This window comes from Rattus norvegicus, chromosome 1 (assembly GCF_021556685.1).
Source record: "Rattus norvegicus strain SHRSP/BbbUtx chromosome 1, alternate assembly SHRSP_T2T, whole genome shotgun sequence".
NCBI lineage: Eukaryota > Metazoa > Chordata > Mammalia > Rodentia > Muridae > Rattus > Rattus norvegicus.
The window spans coordinates 201,386,685-201,408,045 of NC_141534.1; the positions used below are offsets into that span (position 1 = coordinate 201,386,685).

The 21,361-nt window shown below is 41.3% G+C and overlaps 1 protein-coding gene across 7 annotated transcripts in view; it reads left to right on the forward strand.

The window, feature by feature from the left end:
- The window catches only part of Edrf1 (erythroid differentiation regulatory factor 1), a 37,659-nt gene that overhangs the window by 4,468 nt on the left and 11,830 nt on the right, over positions 1-21,361 (forward strand). For 3 of the 7 annotated variants that reach the window (NM_001439682.1, XM_087561053.1, NM_001439681.1), the window contains 15 exon segments: positions 1,846-1,970; positions 2,200-2,356; positions 4,837-4,938; positions 5,186-5,307; positions 5,955-6,066; positions 10,368-10,515; positions 10,591-10,699; positions 11,132-11,243; positions 11,895-12,161; positions 13,983-14,054; positions 14,352-14,502; positions 16,939-17,127; positions 17,455-17,655; positions 18,922-19,140; positions 20,627-20,850. In NM_001439682.1, the coding sequence (NP_001426611.1) occupies positions 1,846-1,970; positions 2,200-2,356; positions 4,837-4,938; positions 5,186-5,307; positions 5,955-6,066; positions 10,368-10,515; positions 10,591-10,699; positions 11,132-11,243; positions 11,895-12,161; positions 13,983-14,054; positions 14,352-14,502; positions 16,939-17,127; positions 17,455-17,655; positions 18,922-19,140; positions 20,627-20,850 (2,310 nt within the window). 7 annotated transcript variants of the gene reach the window in all.

Below are 21,361 nucleotides of genomic sequence, written 5' to 3' on the forward strand. Positions count from 1 at the left end.
CATATTTACACTTAAATGCCAAATTGGAATTGTAGCTGAGTGCTTCAGCACTAAAGAAATGAAGTGTTTCATCAAAGATTTAAAATCGTGAAAAGCTTTATTAAAGAAAAAACATCTGGTCATGGTTGATGGTGTGTAACCAACCTCAGGCTTAGGAGACAGAAGCAAGTGTGAATCTCTGAGTTCAAGGCCAGCCTGGTATATGTAGAGAGTTCCAGGATAGCTGGGACTATATATAGAGAGGGGCCACTTTTTTTTTTTTAAAAGAAAGAGAGAACAGTTTTAGGTGGATAATGTCTACATCTGAACCACATGCATGCCTAGTACCCATGGAGGCCAGAAGAGGGTGTTGGAGCCCAAAGATATTTGTGAGCCTGCACATAGGTACAGGGAACTAAACCCAGGTCCTCTGGAAGATCAGTCAGTGCTCTGAACAACTGAGCTATCTCTCCAGTGCCACCACCACCACCACCTTTTTTTTATTGATTTTTAAAACCAGGATTCTGTCTTATAAGAAAAGGATGCAGTCATTTTTTTTTTTAAAGGTTGTTAAATCTGAAATTAAAGGAACTAATTGGATTTTTGAAAAATCTTTTAATGTCTGTTACAGACATATTCTGGAAACATGGCTTGCCAAAATGTAAACAGTGTTAACGAGCTATTCCTATGAGTATAACTGATTACATTAGTAGATTTCTAGCTTCTCGAGCTGTTAGTCAACAGATGTTTTCCTCCAGGTGGCAAGGACAGTTTTGACTTCTCTAGGCGTACTTCATGTTTACACTTACCTCCATGGCTGCCAACAAGTAGTTGATGGTCCTGCCTGTCTATACTACCTTTTAAAAAATATTCCTACACAGGGTTGTTTTTGTTTGAACCTAGGACTTCATTTATGATAGACAAGCGTTCTGCCACTGAGCTATACCTACAAACACCTCTCTCTCCCCAGACAGGGTTTTACTAATTGCCCAGGCTGGCCTCCAACTCAATTTGTAGTTCACCCAGGTCTTAAACTTGTAATTCACCTGCTTCAGCCTCCAGGTAGTTGGGATGATAGACTTGCCCACCAGTCCTAACTTCTCCGATGGCTTGATAACGGAAATAAGGTACAGGAGATTAAATTCATAATAAAGATAGTTTTTCCTTGGAAAACAACGGTGTATTGTGTGTGTTCATGCACTTTGGCAGATCTTGGGGTGTGACAATGAACAAGTCACGGCCCTTGCTCCTTAGTTCAGTTTGATTGTTGAGACCTACATAGATACTTTGAATAAAGTGCAAAAGTAGGGCCTACCTCAGTCAGCTAGGAAGGTACTATAGGAAAGGATTTCCTCTGGAGGCCTGGCTTAGAAGAGAAAGGTAGGAGCTTCTTAGAAGAGGTATGAATTGGGTGCAAAAAAATGAAAGTGTTCTGTAGGTGCATGCTTATGAAACAGTCCGTAAAAATTAAAGAATATCCCCTTTTAGATGAGAGCATTGGATGAGTAAGAATTGGTATCATATCACAGTGATGAAACAGCAAGGAGAACATGAGGGACGTGAGGGTTATTCTGCTGTAGGTTCAGAAGTTCTACCCTATTAGCACAACTGCTTTGACCTGCTAGGGTGAGATTCTGCTTCCCTCATGGTGACCAAAAAGCAAAGAGACTAAGAAGGGACCAGGAACCCAGTGTACCCTCAAGGGCACACCTCCAGTGCCTTAACGTCTTTCCACTAAGCTCTACCTCCTAGAGGTTCCTCCATATCTTACAAACACCATTGACTGTGGGCTGAGCCTTCAACATACTGTGTTCGATACTCATTACATGTCTGCATATTTGTTCAGTAATGTCTCATGTTATTCAGACTGGTGATTGGACATGGTTGAAAGAGTTCTATCAAAGACTGATTGATCAGAAGTGGCAGAGGAAAAAGAAAAGCAAGGAGCACTGGTATCAGAAGGCTATTCTTTCCAAGTTCTTGTACTACAGGTATTTGACTACTGTTTATTTTAATCTTAAGAAAGATCAGATTCTGTCCTAAAATTTACAAACAACTTGAATAGGGTAAAATTAGCAATTCAAGTTTTCCTTTCTTAGCACTTATTTTACTTTGTTTCTTGCAGTCAAGATGTATATTTGGTTACAGAATCTATTTTATACAAATGGGTAGACTGTAATATAAATGTGATCACTTTTCCCTCCGTTTCTGATTGACCAGCATCAACGGTGATGGAGCTGCTCAGCCTGTTCCATCTCCTGCAGAACAACAAGAGTCAGCTAGTTCTGATCAGACACATGAGTCTGAAGGGGCTTCCTGGCCTGCTCCCTTTGAAATGCCGTCGTCAGTTTCTGAAGATCCCAGTGCTTCCAGTCAGGTTTGTTAGTCCTTGGATATAGATTCTGTGAACTAACTCAGGAAAATAGAACTGTATTTAAAAACAGATGATGAAGAGTGAGGAGTATTTTCTCAGCCTCATCTGAAAATTAGAGGAAAAAAAAGTGCATTTAGTTTTCCAGAGTAGAATTTCCAGGAGTTAACATGAATGATCATTTTTTTTTTTATTAAATAACACAAAATATTTTAAAGTCAGTCAACTGATTTTTTTTCTCTTTAAATTGAATACTGTTGAACGTAACAGTAGAGAGTGTTTTTAACTCTAGATGTGTACTAAGTACCTGTCATACCAAGTTGAGGTGATAGTTATGCCTATAGATTGTTCATTCTAAAATGGATGGTGTTCCCCCTGGAAAATAGAATTGGCCCCACATTAACATTATATGAAGATTTAAAATCTGTTTTATATGTATGGATGTTTTGCCCGTATGCACAGATCTGTGCACCACACGCATGCCTGGTTTGATAGATCCCCTGAAACTAGAGTTCCAGGCAGTTGTGAGCTGCCATATGAGGGGTGCTGGGAATTGAACCTAGGTCCTCTAGAGTAGCAGCATGTGTTCCTGACTGCTCAGCCATCTCTCCAGCCCATGTGAAGAAAGGATAGACTATTGTCTTATTTATCTCATCCTCTTGGCTTCTTATTTACATTATTGGTTTTTGAGATTTTAATTTATTTTTATCTTACGTATATGAGTGTTTGCCTGCATTTTTTTTTTTTTTTTGGTTCTTTTTTTTTTTCGGAGCTGGGGACCGAACCCAGGGCCTTGCGCTTCCTAGGTAAGCGCTCTACCACTGAGCTAAATCCCCAGCCCCTTGCCTGCATTTTTGAATAGTACCGTGTGCATGTCTGATGCCTACAGAGGCCACAAAAGTGTATTGGATTCCCTGGAGATAACTGACAGTTGGGACCTGCCATGTTCCCACTGGGAATTGAACCAGGGTTCTGTGGAAGAGAGCCAGTGTTCTTAACCATCATTTCAGCCCCTAGTTACTTGTTTTTAACTTACTGTGTCTTCCATAGGATGAAATAACACTGTAGATGCTAATTTGTGGCATTTTTATTTTTAGGAAAATACACTAAAATAAGCCCAAAGAAATAAAGCTTTTAGCTTGGTAAAATTTTTTTTTTTTTTGTCTTGCTGTGTATTTTCATGTACTGAACATGATTCAGCCAGATTGGTTCAGTCTTTACACATTATAATAGACTTGTAAAAAATTAACACATTTAACTTGCTTTTATAAAAAAAAAATGACTAACTTGGTTTTAATTTTAGAGAAGACATTCCATAAAAGTACATAAATGAATTTGAGGTGTTTGGGTTTATTTTTTCCCCAAGGATTTCTCTTGAAAGGAGGGAGGTGCATAATATTTAAGTCACTTAGTGGTTAGAGGAAGGAGTAGAGGTGTATCATTACTTTATGTGTTTTATTGCATGTGCTATCTGTAACAGGATTTCTTAAAACTCACATTACAGTGGCTAGAAGAGTGGCTGGAGGGTCTGCGTTCCATAACAGCACGCACATTGGGCAGCTGTTTTAACTCCAGCTCCAGGGGAGCCTTTATCTTCCTCTAAGTCAGTAGACTAAGATAGCTTCATGAAGGCATGTACGTGCACACATCCCAAGGCCAGAGGCAGAGGATTGATAGTTAAATGTCTCCTGGTGACAGCTGCCTGATGGCTGCAAAACTGCATGATATGCTGTGTTTACCCAAAATATGGGTATTTTTCTAAATGTATTCCAGACTCTGAGATACATTTAGAAAACAAAAGGATAGGGTACAAAGAGAGTCCCTGTCTCAAAAAAAGGAGGAGTTTTAATATTAAAAGATGGGAGGACATTGGATTATACAGAGAAGGAGGTAGATTTTTTTAATTTAATTTAATTCCATTTAAAAGATTTGGATTTTGGGTTGTTTAGTTTTGTTTGGTTGGTTTTTAGGACAGTGGTAGGGAGAATGGTGTTCGATAGACATTAATCTTTAAAAGCAGGTGTATGGCAGGCAGCAGGTTTTCACACTAATTGGAAAGTTTTCTCTGGGTCTCTAGGGTTTAGGATTCTGTGGAGTTCACACAGGCCATGCTCAGCTGCAGACTGGAAGTGAAGGTTGTTTTAAACTGGTGGAGGTACTAGGTGTTTCAGTTCAGTAGAGATGTGCTGGACTTCCAGAGAGTGGTAATCAAACTTACAAAACCAAGAAATGAAAGTGGATTCTTTGAAAGATCTTTAAATCTACCTCATTTAAGAGATAAATATGATTGGTTTGAAGCAGTTGTGGGAAATCATAGGTAAAGCAAGCTATACCCCATGAGTTATGAGCACCATGCATTGTACTGGCTAATTCATACAGGTAGATTGGGGTGTGTGTTCTTGTGTGTGGGTGATAACTCTGTAAGCATAGGTCAATTGTAAGCCGTGTTGGCAGCACAGTCACTCCTTATCTTGCACTTTCCACAGGGCAGAGAGCCTCTTGAGCCCTCATGCATAGTGGGGCATGTGGCCTCAGCACCCAAAGAGCAAAACCTTACTACTTTGTTCAATGACGGGGAGAACAGTCAGGTATGCTTTCCATGTGCCCATCTGAGACAACTGGCCCTGACCACTTCCTCATTGGAAAACTAGTCTCAGTTGGAACTGATAGGGGATATTTCCACTAGGTTTCAAAATTGCTTTGTAAACATCTCTCTGTCTTACAGCTCTTGGGAATTGACCTTGTCTCTGCTTCTTCTTTCCTGGTGTTTCTTTGGATCATGGGGGGAAATTGTCCATCTGCTGTTATTATAATCTTTCCTGTTTTAAATTAAAGGGTCTTAAAAATGATTTTGTCCGGAATATTCTGTGGACTTTTGAAGATATCCATATGCTAGTTGGTTCTAACATGCCTATATTTGGTGGAGGCAGATATCCAGCAGTTAGCCTACGTCTCAGGTAAACCACCTTAAAGTGCAATGTCTGATTAGCTCTTCTCTGACTGTTGGTTTCTCCTCTTTCCCTATTTTCTTCTCCTTCCTCCTGTCAAAGAGAATAGCCACAGAAAGAGAGAAAACAGATGCTGATAGCCCAGTAAACAGGTGTCCATTCTGATCCCTGATTAAAAGACTAGACCATATGTCTGTGGAACTGGCCTTGTCTTATGGTTGAGGCTACAACTACTGAAAATAGAAGAGTTTATTTAATTGCTTGAGGTGGTTGACCACCTTCCCCTTATGCAATTGTGAACATTTTCTTAATGCTCCATGCTTGTGAACCAATGGGAGTTGTGACTTGGGCATTATCATTTATATGGTCAGTGTTTCCTTAGGATGCAAGGAGCTCACAGTCGCATCATCATACCGTAATCTTCCATTTGTACTGAGAACTTATCAATGCCTGTTAGAAATGCAAAGTTTTTGAGAAGATTCTAGACATAACACAACTGTTGAGCTATGTGTCTGGGTCTTCATATTAGAAAACATCTATGGCAGTCTCTGTCTAGAGAGAAAAGACTAGGATATTTAAATGGGAAAATACATCTAAGATGATTCATTATGGGACATTTATTTAACCAAATAACACTAGAAATGTATATTTTTCAGGGATAACAACAAACCAATTAATGTGTTGACTGGAATTGACTATTGGTTGGACAACTTGATATGCAATGTACCAGAACTTGTGATGTGCTTCCATGTAAATGGGATTGTACAGGTAAGACACGGGGTGATGGCTCTAATTTTTCAAATGTAGAATGGTGCAGAGAGAATTTCACATTTTTAAGGCTTTAAATATGAAGATGTGTCTTTGGCTCCGAGATAGATGTGAATGAACTGAAATTTTAGTGTTTTTATGGTTAAGTTGGTTAAATCAAATTTTAGATTTTCAGGGGTCTTATTATAAGTAATTTTTTTGAGAAGGTCATAAATAGAGCCTGAAGCCTGTAATGTTAATATCAAGCACCTATGGTGATTAATTCAAAATAAGTGCACAGCGGACACATTCCTTTGTTTTTCAAAAAGCTACTCCATCTATACAAAGCTTTAAGAAAAATGCCACAGCAATAATTGCATCTGGCAAGATCGTGCTTTTCATCACCAAGTCTATTCCAGGGCTAAATGTCAGAATCACCTAAGGATTTTTAAACAACTGTATATTTGAATACCAGTGTTCTAGGACCAGTGAACCAACTTTAAAACTTCAAGAAGTTTTACACAATTCTAATTTTCAGCATTGCTTGAGAACCACTTATACTGTGACCCTAAGAGATAGCTGTAGTGAGGTTTTCACAGCAGGCAGAGGGCAGAAAGGGAAAGTATTACTAATAGGCATGGAGGAAGAGCAGGGGGAGTCCCAGCTCTAAGACAATGATACAGTTCCCTGAGATGAGGCATTGATTGGTTTCAGAATAATGCAGTCATAAAAAGTGTCTACTGAGTATTCTTTAGATGCAGTAGCTAGGTAGATTCTGTGTGTGATGGTTTGAATATGCTTGGCCCAGGGAGTGGCACTGTTAGGAGGTGTGGCTCTGTTGGAGTAAGCGTGGCACTGAGGGTATGGGCTTAAGACCCTTATCCTAGCTGCCTGGAAGTCAGTATTCTGCTAGCAAACTTCAGATGAAGATGTAAAACTCTCAGCCTCTCCTGAACTATGCCTGCCTGGATGCTGCCATGCTCCTGCCTTGATGATAATGGACTCAACCTCTGACCCTGTAAGCCAACCCCAATTAAATGTTCTTAGAAGAGTTGCCTTGGGGAGGCTGGAGAGATGGCTCAGCAGTTAAGAGCACTGTCTGCTCTTCCAGAGGTCCTGAGTTCAAATCCCAGCAACGACATGGTAGCTCACAACCATCTGTAATGGGATCTGATGCCTTCTTCTGGTGTGTCTGAAGACAACAATAGTGTGCTCCTATAAGTAGAACAAATCTTAGAGAGACAGAGACAGAGACAGAGAGAGAGAGAGAGAGAGATGCGCCTTGGTCATGGTGTCTGTTCACAGAAGTAAAACCGTAAGACACAAGTTGGTATCAGGGACTGGGATATTGCTGTGCTAGGCCTGACCTTGCTTTTGTTTGGAAGAATGTGGATTTTGGGACTTTGGATTTGGAATGCAGTAGAATGCTTTCAGTGGAGTTAGTGGGCCATCCTAAGTAGGAATAAGGAAGACTTTGTTTCTGAGGGTGATTTGAGCCTGACTCTAGAGGTTTCAGAGATGGCTTCTCAGCCTTTTGTCTAAGATCAAATGTAGAGGTTTCAGAGAAGAATTTTAGCATGTGATTGAGAGACTGTTTCTGTGATATTTTGGTGAAGATTGTGGCTGCTTTTTGCCCTTGTCTAAAGAGTCTGCCTGAGGTGAAGAGACTCAGATTAATTGCATTGACAAAGGAACTCTCAGAAACACCCAGCATAGACTTTGTTCTCTGGTAAAGTCTCCTGACAAGCATTTTGAACAAGAGTAGCAAGCTTAGAAAAAATATAAAATATGTGGTTTAACTATTAAAGGGGCACCAGGAAGTAGAATGGACTGAATCCTGTATTCTAGGAGATAGCATATTAAGGGAGTAGGGCTTTGGGGCAAGATCCTACCCAGCTAAATTTAGATCCAGGCATGGTGGTATATGCCTTTAATCCCAGCATTACAGGAGACAAAGCCAGGCAGATCTCTTGAGTTCATAGTCAGTCTACAGAGCAAGTTCCAGAAAAACCAAGCTTAATCAGAAAGGAAGTTGAAAAACAAAATGCTGGTAATAGAATAAGGGGGGACCATGCCTCAGCCCCCAAAAGCAGCAGAACCTGGCAGCTTCAGCCATGGGGCTCTGGCTTTAGAGTGAAAAATAAAAGGGACTACTGGGACAATTGATGATCGTTAACTGGAGTTACCAGATTAGTGGCGATTAAGAAAAAAACCAGCATCACTGAGGTGAAATCTTCTGGAAAGTGTTTTGTGAGCACAAAGAAGCTGTGTTCCAGAGAGAGCCAAAGTTGTAACTCATGCCGCAGCTATACTAGGTAATGTGTAAGAGTCACCCAGGTGGCACTGGGCTTGAAGGCATGAAGGCGTCTTGAAGAACAGCTGAGGTTTGAAGGCCATTGGAGAAGGTACAGTCCCAGTTGTAGTTTATGTAGTTTATGGCTCATGACTGAAGGAGTTATGCAAAGGATTTGAGACTTAGTACCATGAAGAGAGCCTATGAGAGGCTATTTGCAGCAGAAGACCCAAGTGTATTGGGGATGCCAGTACCATGGGATGATCACCAAGAACAGCAGAGGCAATGGAGTGGATCAACCTGAGCTTAGCAACTCTAGCTGTGCTACAGAGGGCAGAGCTGGAGAAGTGACACCAGCCTTTTGAAGGAGACCAGAAGATCGTATGTGGATCCCAGGCACTGGAACAAGAAGCTGTAACCTTGAAGTTGCCTTGAAGGCTCCAAGATGTTCCAGACACCAGAGCTGTGAGATATTTGTTGAAGAAAGCTGCTAACAGGGAATGGAACCAGCCCAGGAGAAAGAATTTTATTGCAGTTAACAAAGATGAAAAAGGAGTTGGAGCTCTGAAGACAGTTTATGGAGATGCAGAGTTTGGAGTTTGCTTAGCTGGTTTCCTGTCTTGCTTTGGGGATTACTGATTGGATGAATCTCGGAAGAGACACTGAACTTTGGACTTTTAACATTGTTGAGGCGCTATAGACTATGGGGACCTTTGAAGTTGGACTAAATGCATTTTGCATTATGCTATGTTTAGGTATGGCCCCCATAGACTCATATGCTTGAACAAACCTGTGGGGACCAGGGAGTGGAATATGATGGTTTGTATATACTTGGATCAGGGAGTGGCACTATTAGATGTGGCTTTGTTGAAGTAGGTGTGTCACTGTGAGGATGGGCTTTAACACCCTACACGTGGCTGCCTGGAAGTCAGTATTCTGCTAGCGGACTTCAGATGAAGATGTAGAACTCTTAGCTCCTCCTGCACCATGCCTACCTGGATTCTGCCATGTTCCTGCCTTGATGATAATGGACTGAACTCTGAACCTGTAAGCCAGCCCCAGCTAAATGTTGTTCTTATAAGAGTTGTCTTGGTCATGGTGTTTGTTCACAGAGGTAAAACCATAACTAAGATACTGGGGCTGGAGAAAAAGTTGGCATTTGATCTGAATAGGTGCTGATATGTTTCCTTACCAAAGACTCTATTATATAAAGTCACATGTTGTGGCGTTCCCACACAGAAGTGAAATTGAAGAGCATAGCACAGTGTGAGGTGCTGGAGAAGGAGATAACCATATTGAGGACTACAGTGTGGAAGGATGAGATATTAGGAATGATGTTTGATGTTAGGAATGTCTAGTCTTAAATCAGAAAACATTGTAAGAGCCGTTTAGGGCAGTTTGCACAGAACACAAACTGGAAAAATATGGAAGTACCTTAAAGGTAGTAATAGCTGGCTGGGTTTTAGCAGAGCACTTGCTTAAGGCTCTTAACATTATCCTCAGCAACACAAAAACAAAAATACACACACACTCACACACACACACACACCATCAATAGTAGGATCCATACAACTTTTCTTATTCTTGCCATTTCTACCCACTGTGCTCCATTCCTGAATAGAAAAATTCTGCAGGTCAAGGGAAAACATCTGGAGTGACACATGTATCTGGAGAAAGAAAGAGGCCAGAAATAATGTGTGTGTGTTTGTTTCTTAAGCTTGATGGGTAAAGTCCACCTTCATTTATCTTCCTAGTTGGAAACATCAGGTGAGAAGAGTGGTCTGTCCATGCTCTGGTAGGAACAGTGCATCTTTCCTGCGGTCACTCCTAGAAAATGACACTAGTGATCTCCTTTATTTGCAAGGGAAGGCCCTCAGCTCCCTTTGCCATTTCAAACAGGAAAAGGTTGAAAAACACTGGCTTAACTACATGCTGCATACATCCGTACTTAGGGCTTACCTGTTTAGTTTGTATAGTAAGTTGCTGCTGCCTCAGTGTCTCCTGAACTGCATTCGTTTGTGCTTTACAGAAATATGAGATGATAAAGACAGAAGAAATCCCCAATTTGGAAAACTCTAATTTTTCTACTAAAGTTATAAAAGACATTGCACAGAATATTTTATCGTTTCTTAAATCTAATTGTACCAAAGAAGGGCATACCTACTGGCTCTTTAAAGGTAAGTTAATGCTTGAATGTACAGTAGTGGTTTGGGTGAGGGCTGTAGCATGAGGTAGATTGTTTCTCTTTTCAGCAAGCGGCAGTGATATTGTGAAGCTCTATGACCTCACGACTCTGTGTGAAGAAACTGAAGACAAGTACCAGAATCCATTCACAATGCCAGTGGCTATCCTCTTATACAAGTGAGTCCTCACAGAACTCAGATGTCAGTCCAATATGGTGATAACTGGGAAGCTCAGGGAGAAGTATCACAGTTTCAGGCCCACCCGGGCCATGTAGCCAGACCCTGTCTAAAAACAAAAGTTTTCAGATAAGGAAATAGTTTCACTATCTAAGCTAAAACTTTGAAATACTTTTTCATGTTTATGTAGTTGGAGAATATATCTTAGGGTGGGGCTGACTTGGGGTTGGAGTGTGGTGGGCACAGAAATGCACACTTTTATATTAATAATGTTCAGCTTTGCTGTGTAAGCCCTTTGATAGTGGCTGATTGAGGAGCAGCACTGGGTGCTTCTTTGTGTCAGTTATTCCATTTGAAGGATACAGGATGAGCCTCCATTGTATCCTGCAGGAGAAGCTAAGTGAGTAGTGAAACTAACATGCTTTTGTTTCAGGGTGGCTTGTAACATGATGATGAAGAAAAATCAAAACAAGAAGCACTATGGAACTATTAGAACATTACTTCTCAACTGTGTTAAGTTGTTGGACAAAAGCAGACATCCTCAAGTAAGATTGCCATGTCTGATGAGTAAGCCAGTCCTGGACTACTGATAGAACATTATTTCAGTGGAACCTGGTCAGATCCTTTCTCCATACTGTGTCCCTCTGACTAATTATAGCTGAGGACAACTCTGTTCAGTGACAGGCACTCATGTAATCCTAGTAGAGTTGCGTTTTTCCTTTGCTTTATCACAATTAGAAAGTCTTTTAAATGATTTAGTACAGAAATGATGTTTATTAGGAAGGCTCAAGTTCCACTCTTAGATTTCCCCTCTAGCCATAGGTTTTATAGTAACTGTTAGTTGCCTATTAAAGATTAACAGTCGCAGTTTATAAAGAGACACTCACTTGGGATGAGAAGGAATTTGCTAGTCTTCTACTTAGGACACTTTACACATGAAAGCTTGCCTGCAGGGGCAGAGGAGGAGGGCTCAGTACACCTAATTTCTAGAAGGAAGAAGACAGTCTGGATCTCATAGAGCACACCCAGGGTATTTGTAGCTTTGACTGGGAACCGTCCTTTGTGTGGTATCAAGGAGAAAATAACTTCTCTTTAGACTTGCCCTAAAACCTTTTCAGTGTGGTGAGGCAGCTTCAGTCTTTACATGTGTTTCTTTCTTTTTTTTTTTTTTTTTTTTTTTCTCTTTTTAAAATAAGATTATTGCTTCAGCCAACTACATGCTTTCAGAGCTTTTCCAGTTGGATGAGCCTAAAAAGGAAGAAAGTTCAGACTCCCCTTTAAATGAGAATTCAGATGAAAGCTACAGTGAGGAGGAGGAGGAGGAGGAGATGGCGGACAGTGATGAGAATGGCTCCTACGGTACCAGCTCTGACCCAGCAGACGATAACAAGGCAGTGGCTATAATTAAATCTGTTGGAGAACTGTCAGTACCAGAAAAATACAAGTCAATTCATCAGATCAGAGTAAGCAAGCTTTATTTGAATTTATGTTGTTATCCTTGCAAAATTGGACGTTCTTATAACTCATGAGTTCTAGAACTTAATTTTAGGAGTACACAGTGAAGTAGAATTCCCTGGAATAACTGACCCATGTAAAAGTAAAGCCATGGTAAAAACATGTGCTAACCAGGAGTCCATATTTCACTTTTAATGAGGGGGATTCATTTCTGGTGACCAATGCAGAGCATTGGTCTTGTCTTTCCCCGGGCAGTGCTGTTTAGTGTTCGAGTATTGAGTATTGGTGGATTACTGTTCGTTTAGTGAGCATAGAGTCAGAGTTGAGAAGGGGATGGCCCTCTGATGTCCATGTGGAGAAAACTGGTGAATTACCACCGTGTTGCCAGTACTCGTTTCTGTGGTCTTGTGTCTGCTGCCTTGGTTGGGGTCAGGTGCACTTTAACAACCTCATCTCTTTTCGTCTGTCTTAGCATGAGCTACACTAAATGCTGTACTGTCCATCTGTTGGGAACAGTGGACTTTCCTGTACTCTTCCTCTTAGGTTTAGGTACAGGGTTTGAAAGCATACCTTTCTTTTACCCTAAATCATTGCTGGGTTTTTCTCGTCTGCTTTTCTTACTTCCACACTTTATATTTTTTCATAAAAGCATCAAAGTCAGTCAAGGTCCTATGCTGTTGCTTCTGCTTTTTCTGATGTATTTTTCCATGGAGGCCTTTTTCTAGGCTTGTGTGTTGACTAAATGGTGTCACTTCTTCCTTCAGGATCCCTGATCACTTCTGCAAAACTGTACTGTTTTTATTTCTCTCAGAGCCTGTCTGTACCTGATAGCCCTGTACTGTATGTTTTCCCTCTTCACTAGAGTGTAAGCCTCCATCTAGGACAAGTAATATGCTTACAAATAAGTCATTGACTGTCTGTCTAAATCTTAGTTTACATTTAGCTTGAGACCCACATTTTTCCAGTTAAATCAGTAATTACTACACTTCAGTGTGCTGGGGAAACTGCATTGTAACAGAGCCCTGGACTCACAGGACAGTTGAATGATTTAAGGATGGCATGGAGTGTTAAGATCCTCTGATTTTGTAACAGACATTCTTTATCAATGTCTGAGGCTCACAGAAGAATGTAGTCATCTTCCTGGGAATATGTCTTAGCTTTGCCTGGCCTGTGTGGAATGACTTAGAAGTCTTCACTCTTGGGTTCCTGATTCTCCATTCACTCACTCTTGTCTTCTGAGTGGGTTTTCCTGTAAAAACTAGTGATTCCAGCCTCTCCAGAATCAGCAAAATTAAATGCCCTTGCATTTAGTGCCTCTTAGTTGGAGGCTGTTAACAGGCTTTGTTTCTTAATTAAGCAAATAAATTTCAGAAAGTGAGAGGCCCTGGGCAATGGGTGGTACTTGTTGACCTACTACTAAACTGATGGTGTTACTATCAGTGTGCTACTGTAGCACTAATAAAGAGTGAGCTGATCTGTTTGTTTTGGTATGCATTTTCTAAAGCATTACTACTCTTGCACTTTCATTTTTATCAAATAGAATTAGAACCTTAAGTGTTGGGCTGCTCGGTCTTTTGGGTTTGTTTTGTTTTGTTTTGTTTTGTTTTTCCGGAGCTGGGGACCGAACCACTGAGCTAAATCCCCAACCCCCGCATGGTCTTTTGTTAAGCGCGACTTGACTAAGGCATTTGTATCAGATACCTCACCAAGTGCAATACAGAATGCATTTTTAAATTACTGCTTTGCAAAGTTGTAATAATTTGGGGAAATGAGAGCTGGTCTGTTGTAGTGGTAGCATGTTGCTGACTTGTCATTGTTTGTCTCTGAAGCCCAGTTGTGCATTTCCCGTTTGCCATGACACGGAAGAGCGCTGTCGACTCGTACTAAGCTATGTGTTGGAGGTAAGTCTAGGTTTGCTCCTCGTTGATCAGCAGTCTGTGCTTATTGGCAAGTAGCACGTGTTTGGTTTGTTGGTGTCTGAGTGATGCCCTGCTTTGATTTTAATTTCTTTATCTAAAGTGAAAACCAAATCATTTTTTTTCCAAATCCTTCAGATTACATGTAGTTTTAAATATCTGAGGAGAAATGCTGCTGTGTGTTTAGGTTTTGATTAACTACTAGTGAACAGGATGTAGCAAATGTTTTTCTTTTTAAGAAGGGAATAAAGGTGTGTATTTGTGTGTTTTTACTTTTTAAAGGGTTTAAAATCTGTAGATAGTAGCATCAAAAAAGAAAGTGACCTCCCAGCAGCTGACCCCAGCACTCCTATCCCCTTAAAATATGAAGATGAATCCACAAGGGGTGGTCCTGAGGGGCTGGAGAAGCAGATGGCCTTGTTCCTGGACAAAAGTAAGTTGGTTGATAAGCACATAATGTCTTCAGTAGAGTAACATACTAGCCTGCAGCTAGAAAGACTGGTGTCAAGGCTCTCACTAGAAGTGCTTGAGAAAAATGCAAAAAACAAAACTTTCCTTGAAAGGTGATTTTGAGATTTCCTAGTGAGAGCCTAAGAAACCTGCTTCTTCCTGTTTTCAACCTGGGGAAGCCCAAAAGAGTTTTATAGTTGCTGCCCTTGTAAAATATGGGGAGTCTTTTAAGAGCAAAGAATTAAGCAAAGAGAATCAGACCACTCACTGGCTCTGAGGGACATTGTCTCTATTCAGTTAAGCTGCCTTTTCTTCCTCAAACTGAAGACATTGACAGCAGCTTCCTTAGAGGCTCTTAGAAGATGTAAAGGGTGGTCTGGTGAGATGGCTCAGTGGTTAATAACACTGGCTGCTCTTCCAGAGGGTCTGAGTTCAATTCCACTTGGTGGCTCACAACCAACCATCTATAAAGGATCTGATGCCCTCTTCTAGCACAGAGTACCCTACACTTAAATAAGCACATAAGAAAGTTTTTCAAAGAAGATATACAGGGCTAGTAGGATAATGTGCTTAGAGCTTTGTACATTGTGAGCACCTACAAGAGATGGTGCCACAGTTGAATAAGCTAGAAATAGCTTTTAAAATTTCTAGAGGGTCCCTCTAGGTCACCTCTCTTAAAGGCAGTAGAAATACAAATCTTGTTTCTTACCTTAAAACAAATTTTTGTCCCTTTCCATTTATACTGTGATAATCGTTCGTTTAAATTTTTTGTTGTTTTGTTTTTCTGAGATTTTACTCATTTTTTTTTTACTTGATGTATCTAGTATTTTGCATACATGTCACTTTACCACATGCATGCAGTGTCCACAGGGATCAGAATAGGGCATTGGATCCTCTGTAACTGGAGTTACAGATGTGAGCCACCATGTGGGTGCTGAACAGAACCCAGGTCTTTTAGAAGAGCAGCCACTAAGCTATCATCTCTATTCCCCAGTTCTAGCCTTTTCATTTTGTTTTAATGATTTGAAAGTGGTGGTGGTGGTGGTGGAGGTAGTGGTAGTGGTGATGGTGGTGATGATTGTTTTGAAGTAAAACACATGTAGAGATGATAAGGGTGAAGGGGATAGATTTCTTTCTCTAGTACTTATGTGGTGCTCCTTGTGTGCAAGTCTCATTCTGCAAACAGGGAACTATACCAGGATTTCACTGGTGTCTAAAATGTCTTGTCTCTCTTCCCTGTTGAAAAACCCTACTCCAGTATGGACTTGGTGGCTCAGTTGTAGTCCTGTCACTTGGGAGGCTAAGGCAGGATTGCTGTAAGTTCAACTTGGGCTATAGAGTGAGACTCAAGAAAAGGGAAGATGGGGCTGAGAGACACAATTGTCCATAATTCAAGTTACTCATGTTCACATTCTCTGCAGTGCTGTCTCAGGTCAACAGTGCCTTTGCACTGAAACCAGACTTAATCCGCTTCTTTTGTGTTAGACAGCTCTCAGGACACACAGCTGTGAGCAAGACCTTCTCACAGTGCCTCACAGGCAGAGAATGTTTATGGCAACAGAAAAAAAGGTTGCAGACACAACCCAGGCCATCATAAGTCATAGCAACAAAGTACCTTGAAAATATTGTGTGGCATTAATTAAAAAGTGATCAGAGAGAGGGGAGAGAGAGAGAGAAGTTAAACCATGGGTTGGGAGTGTTCTTCTTGTCACAGTATTTGGATCCCATCAGTGTACTTAGAGTATTCTGGTGCAATTTACATTATCAAGGTACTCCTTTAACTTTGTGTCACTGTTTTATGTGTCTGGTACCATGATTAGTATAAAAATGATCATTTCACAGAATGAAGACAGTAATGAGGCTGGAGCTTGGTGGAATTTGGTTTTTGTATTGTGGTTTCATTAGCGACAGGGTTGCCATTCTGTACCCCTAGCTGGCCTCAAATGTAGACTCTTGAGAGCTGACCTTAGATATGGGTCACTATACCTGGCAACTTCAGTGTTCTTGATAGAGAAAATGGTAAAGTACAGTGAGGAATAGGGAAAGAGCACTCATAGGCCACAGGTAGGAAATGACTTTGGCTGATCAGTAGTGGGTGTGAGCCTGGAAGAAGACTGGGAAACAGCTTAGCATGTGAATAGAGAAGCTGGTCTGACATCTGGGGACAGACTCAGTTTTACAGTGTGTATACTGTTTGGTAGTGTGATGCAGAAATTAAAGACAGCTGGCAGGTGTCACTTTCCTGTTGAAAGTGACAGTGACTGACAGTAGGGAAACTGAAGACCTTAGAAGTCCCACCCAAACGTACCATGACGCTGCTGCTTTCTTCTCCTGCCATACATAGTACCTGAGTCAGGTTATTTTTTTATTTTCTTTTGAGACTTAAGTTCAGATAAAGTGTGATGTTTCTCTGTTACAGTGGGCTCCCTTCAGAAGGGCAATTGTTCTGGGCAGTCTGGAATGACCCCTGGTTCTTGGCAACATAAAATGAAACTTCAGCTAATTCTCAAGTCATCAAAAGCCTACTACATTTTGTCAGATGCTGCCATGAGTCTTCAGAAGTATGGAAGAGCATTGAGATACATTAAGCTAGCTCTGCAGAGCCATGGTAAGCCGCCATAACTGCGTAAGCCACCATAACTGCGCATGTCCACAAGGCCCTGGAGGGAGGGAAGCATTGAGTCATGGTGAACCTTCACTCCCCTTCCTTAAAAAGTTCAATTTTAAAACAACATCTTCCAGCCTGTTGTTTGTTTGTTTGTTTGTTTGTTTGTTTGTTTTGCAGTGTTGTAACAACTTGGTGTAAAGTATATGAAGCCCTGTGCCACCTGCAGTGGACAGTGGCTGTCACGGCACAGAGATTTCACATTTGCCATGCATATCAGTGCTAACGTAACATCCTTGTGGGCTCTCCCTCTCACCATTGTTCACACAGATACTTACTGCTGCCTCTGCACCAACATGCTCTCTGAAGTGCTGCTGTTTCTCTCTCAATACCTGACCCTCTGTGGTGACATCCAGCTCATGCTGGCCCAGAACGCAAACAACAGAGCAGCACACCTTGAGGAATTTAATTACCAAACAAAAGAAGACCAGGAGATCCTCCACAGTCTCCACAGAGAGTCCAGCTGCCAGGGTATGCCGACATCTTCCTTGTTCACAGTGGCATAATCCTTTCAGCTCAAGAAGGATGCTGCAAAAGTGTCGGGAACATTAGCCTTTTACTTATGTGTTTCATACCATTCTTTTTCAAGTTAAAAATTGACCATGGCTGAGTGTGGTTGTATATACCTTTAATCCCACCAGAGGGGGGGAAATAGGCAGGCAGATCTCTGAGTTTGAGGCCAGCCTGCTTTACATAGTGAGTTCAGGAAAGCCAGGAATACATGGTGAGACCCTGTCTCAAAAACAAGAGTTGATCCTATGTGTTTATATCAAATAGTTTTCAGATATTTTAACTAAGATCTGAATACAGTTGTGTTTCCTTTACTCTTGATGAGATTTTTGTGGGTACACATCTAGGCAACTCTGCAAGCCAGGGTTTTGGGGAGAAAGAAAAAAATGGTTGGGGAAAGTGAGTTAAGTACTTTATAAATAAGCCCAAGGAGCTAAGAGAAAGTTAGCTTATAGCCATATGCTTTTGGCATCTGTTCTAAATAGAGAGAGTGATTTAACTGCAGAAACACGCTCCTCAGCTTAGAGCAGCCAGGTGAACACACTCCAGTAGGGTGTAAGTATCAGTCTTGGATAATTAAAATTAATGTAGACTGTAGAAGGGAGAGATATGTCATTTCCTAGTATTTTTACCTTTCCGTTTCTCTTTCTAAAATAATTATTTAATAGCCACAGTGGAAAATCCTTAGAGAGTTTGCTTCTCTCTTCATAGATATTTCACTTAAAATACTTTGTGATGTTCCCCCATGCATTGATGTCACAGCAGGAGTAGCACATTTCCCCTAGGGGTTGGATGCAGTGTCATACTGAGTCTAGCATCACCCAGCAGCTTCTTTGGAGTCTTCGGTGACGTAAGCTTGGCATGTGTTCTGTTTCAGGAACTGGTCCCGTCAGTCCAAACAAAACATGTAGCAAAGCCACCTAAGTGCAGTAAAGACTTTAGACTGTACAGTAGCCGGGGACCTGGGTGGTAGGAAGAGCTGCTATTTATACACAGAAAGATACTAGTTTAATCAAGTACGAATATTTTAGGAAAATACCATTTTATTAACACATTTTACAGTGACACTTACAATTTTTGTTGAATTGATGGAGTTTACACTGTATTGCACTTTACTTTTGACTTAAAATGTCAGGCACTTATGGGTATTAAGGAGTAAGGGCTCATAACATCACATCACTTGTCCTGATAGTTCTTTTTTTTTTTTTTTTTTTTTTTTTTTTTTAGGATTTGCATGGGCAACAGATCTATCTACAGACTTAGAAAGTCAACTTTCAGTTAGTTGTAAATGTTATGAGGCTGCTAATGAAATCTTGCAATTTAGTGACTTAAAAAGTCAGAATCCAGAGCACTACGTACAAGTGTTGAAGAGAATGGGAAACATTAGAAATGAAATCGGTGTATTCTACATGAATCAGGCTGCTGCGCTGCAGGGTGAGCGAGTAGGTGAGTGTCTCCTATGGCCTTCTCTTCATTCCGGGTTGTACTGGAGAATCAGTTATACTGTTGTGGGTGGGGCAGAGAACTGGCCCCTGGTGATATGTAATTCTACTGAGAATCTTAAATAAAACTAGAGAAAACATTGTTTCCCCTTGGGATTCATTCTTTCCAGTATCTTCCATACTTTAGACTAATCAGTTCAGAAACAGCTTGGATAGCCAGCCTTGTGCCAGGCTTGTATTGGACATGCAGCATGATCTTCCACTTGGAAAATCTGCTACACATGCAGATCTCTGGGAAATGTGCTAAAAGGCGCGTACATGCAGTGCAGTGGATGGAGAAGCTGTCTGTCCTAGTTGTAAGGGATTGGAAGGCTTTGGGAAAGATGATACAGTTGCATAGGCAGTCCCTGAAAAGGACCTCTGGATGCAAAGATGAGGAAGGGAAGGCTCTGGAGCATGAGTGTGCAGAGCACAAGAGCTTGGGATGAGGGTAACAGTGGAAGACCACGTGGAGTTCAGGAAGCAGTGAGAAGAGGCTCAGGCTGCACCGGGTTAATTTGTGATACCATTGGACTGTGCATGTGGAAAGATCTAATTTAGTAGTTGATTATAAATGTGCTGAGCGCTATAAAGGGATGGTGCTCCTCATATTGAAAAGCATCCCCATAAGGGTGGTAGCTGAAGCCATTAGGGGGGCTGTTAGTGGAGAGAATGGGTGCTATGAGAAAGGAAGGAGCCTCGCTGGAACTGAGAGCCACAGATAAACTGAACTCATCTATGCCTGCTAAGTTGTGAACCATGCTTGACCCGGAAGCAGAGGATATAAATGATGCTCTAGAAAATTCATTGTTAGTGGGAGAGCCTGAGTGCATCTGGAGTTTGTCAGTGGGAGAGCATGTGGTATGTAGTAAGAATCCAGGAGAACTATATAAAATACAAACTATAGCCTCTTAAAACTCAGTTGGAACCGTGATGTGTGTTTGAAACTTTATAATGTAGTCTTTTGCTCAGGTGTTTTTACTTGGTTGGTTTTGAATGGCTGTGATTAAATGTGTTGGTCTGCTAGAATTACTAAGTACCTCAGATGGTAACTTAAATATTAGAATTTATACTTCTCAGTTGTGAGTACTTGAAGTCCAAGGTCAAGGCAACATCAGGGTTCGATTTTTCTCAGATTTCTTTTCTTGCCTTTCAGCCAGCCACCTTCCTACTGTGTTTTTACAAGGCCCTTTCTCTGTGTATACCTTTGATGTCTCTTCCAGAGTCATATTGGATCCTTAATGACCTCATTTAATTTTAATCACGTCTTCAAAGACCTGACCCTAAGTACTGTTACATTGTAAGCTAGTGGGGAGTTAGGACTTTACCCAGTGACTCCTGGAGACTGTGTTTCCCTATGTGACAGGCATCAGAGAGAGGGCCACAGTTGGCCCCATTGGGTTCACACTGATGTCTGCTTATGCGATTGTTTTCTTTCTTTCTTTGTGAAGTGAGCAAATCTGTGTCTGCTGCAGAGCAACAATTGTGGAAAAAAAGCTTTTCTTGTTTTGAAAAGGGGATTCACAACTTTGAGTCGATTGATGATGCTACAAATGCTGCCCTCCTGCTGTGCAACACAGGAAGACTCATGCGGGTCTGTGCACAGGCGCACTGTGGTGCAGAGGATGAGTTCAAACGGGAGTTCTCCCCAGAAGAGGGCTTGTATTACAGCAAGGTAAGGTGGTTGCCTTCATGTCAAGCCTCAGCTTCTCTCTCTCTCATCCATCCAACTCTTACTTGTTCCACTAAGTAAACTAAAAGTGATGACAGCATTGTGATGGCAAAGGAGCAGACAGCTCGTAGGAGCAGTAGGATGTTAGTGCTGAGGACGACCTGTGGAACTGTTGGGGGAAGGGTGTGTAGGTAAGCGGTGTTGATGTGGCTGGAGTTCAGGGTGCTAAAGATTGGCAAAGAGAGAGAGAGAAACTGCGAAAGTACCAGAAGATGCAGATGGAAGGCTGTGTGCCCAGCCAGCGTGGGAGATAGAAATGTGCATCCGAGAGTGAAAGTGAGAGCAGGTCAGTCTGGCAGAAGGCTCACGGCACAGATGACAAGTAAGGTCAGAGGTGACTACGTCCTTGAGGTATGAGCAAAGGTTAGGAAACTTGAACATGCAAATAACCTTTTAAAGTAAATGCGCTCGGTATATTTGTTTGTGATTACTTAAAGATTATAGTTTATATTAC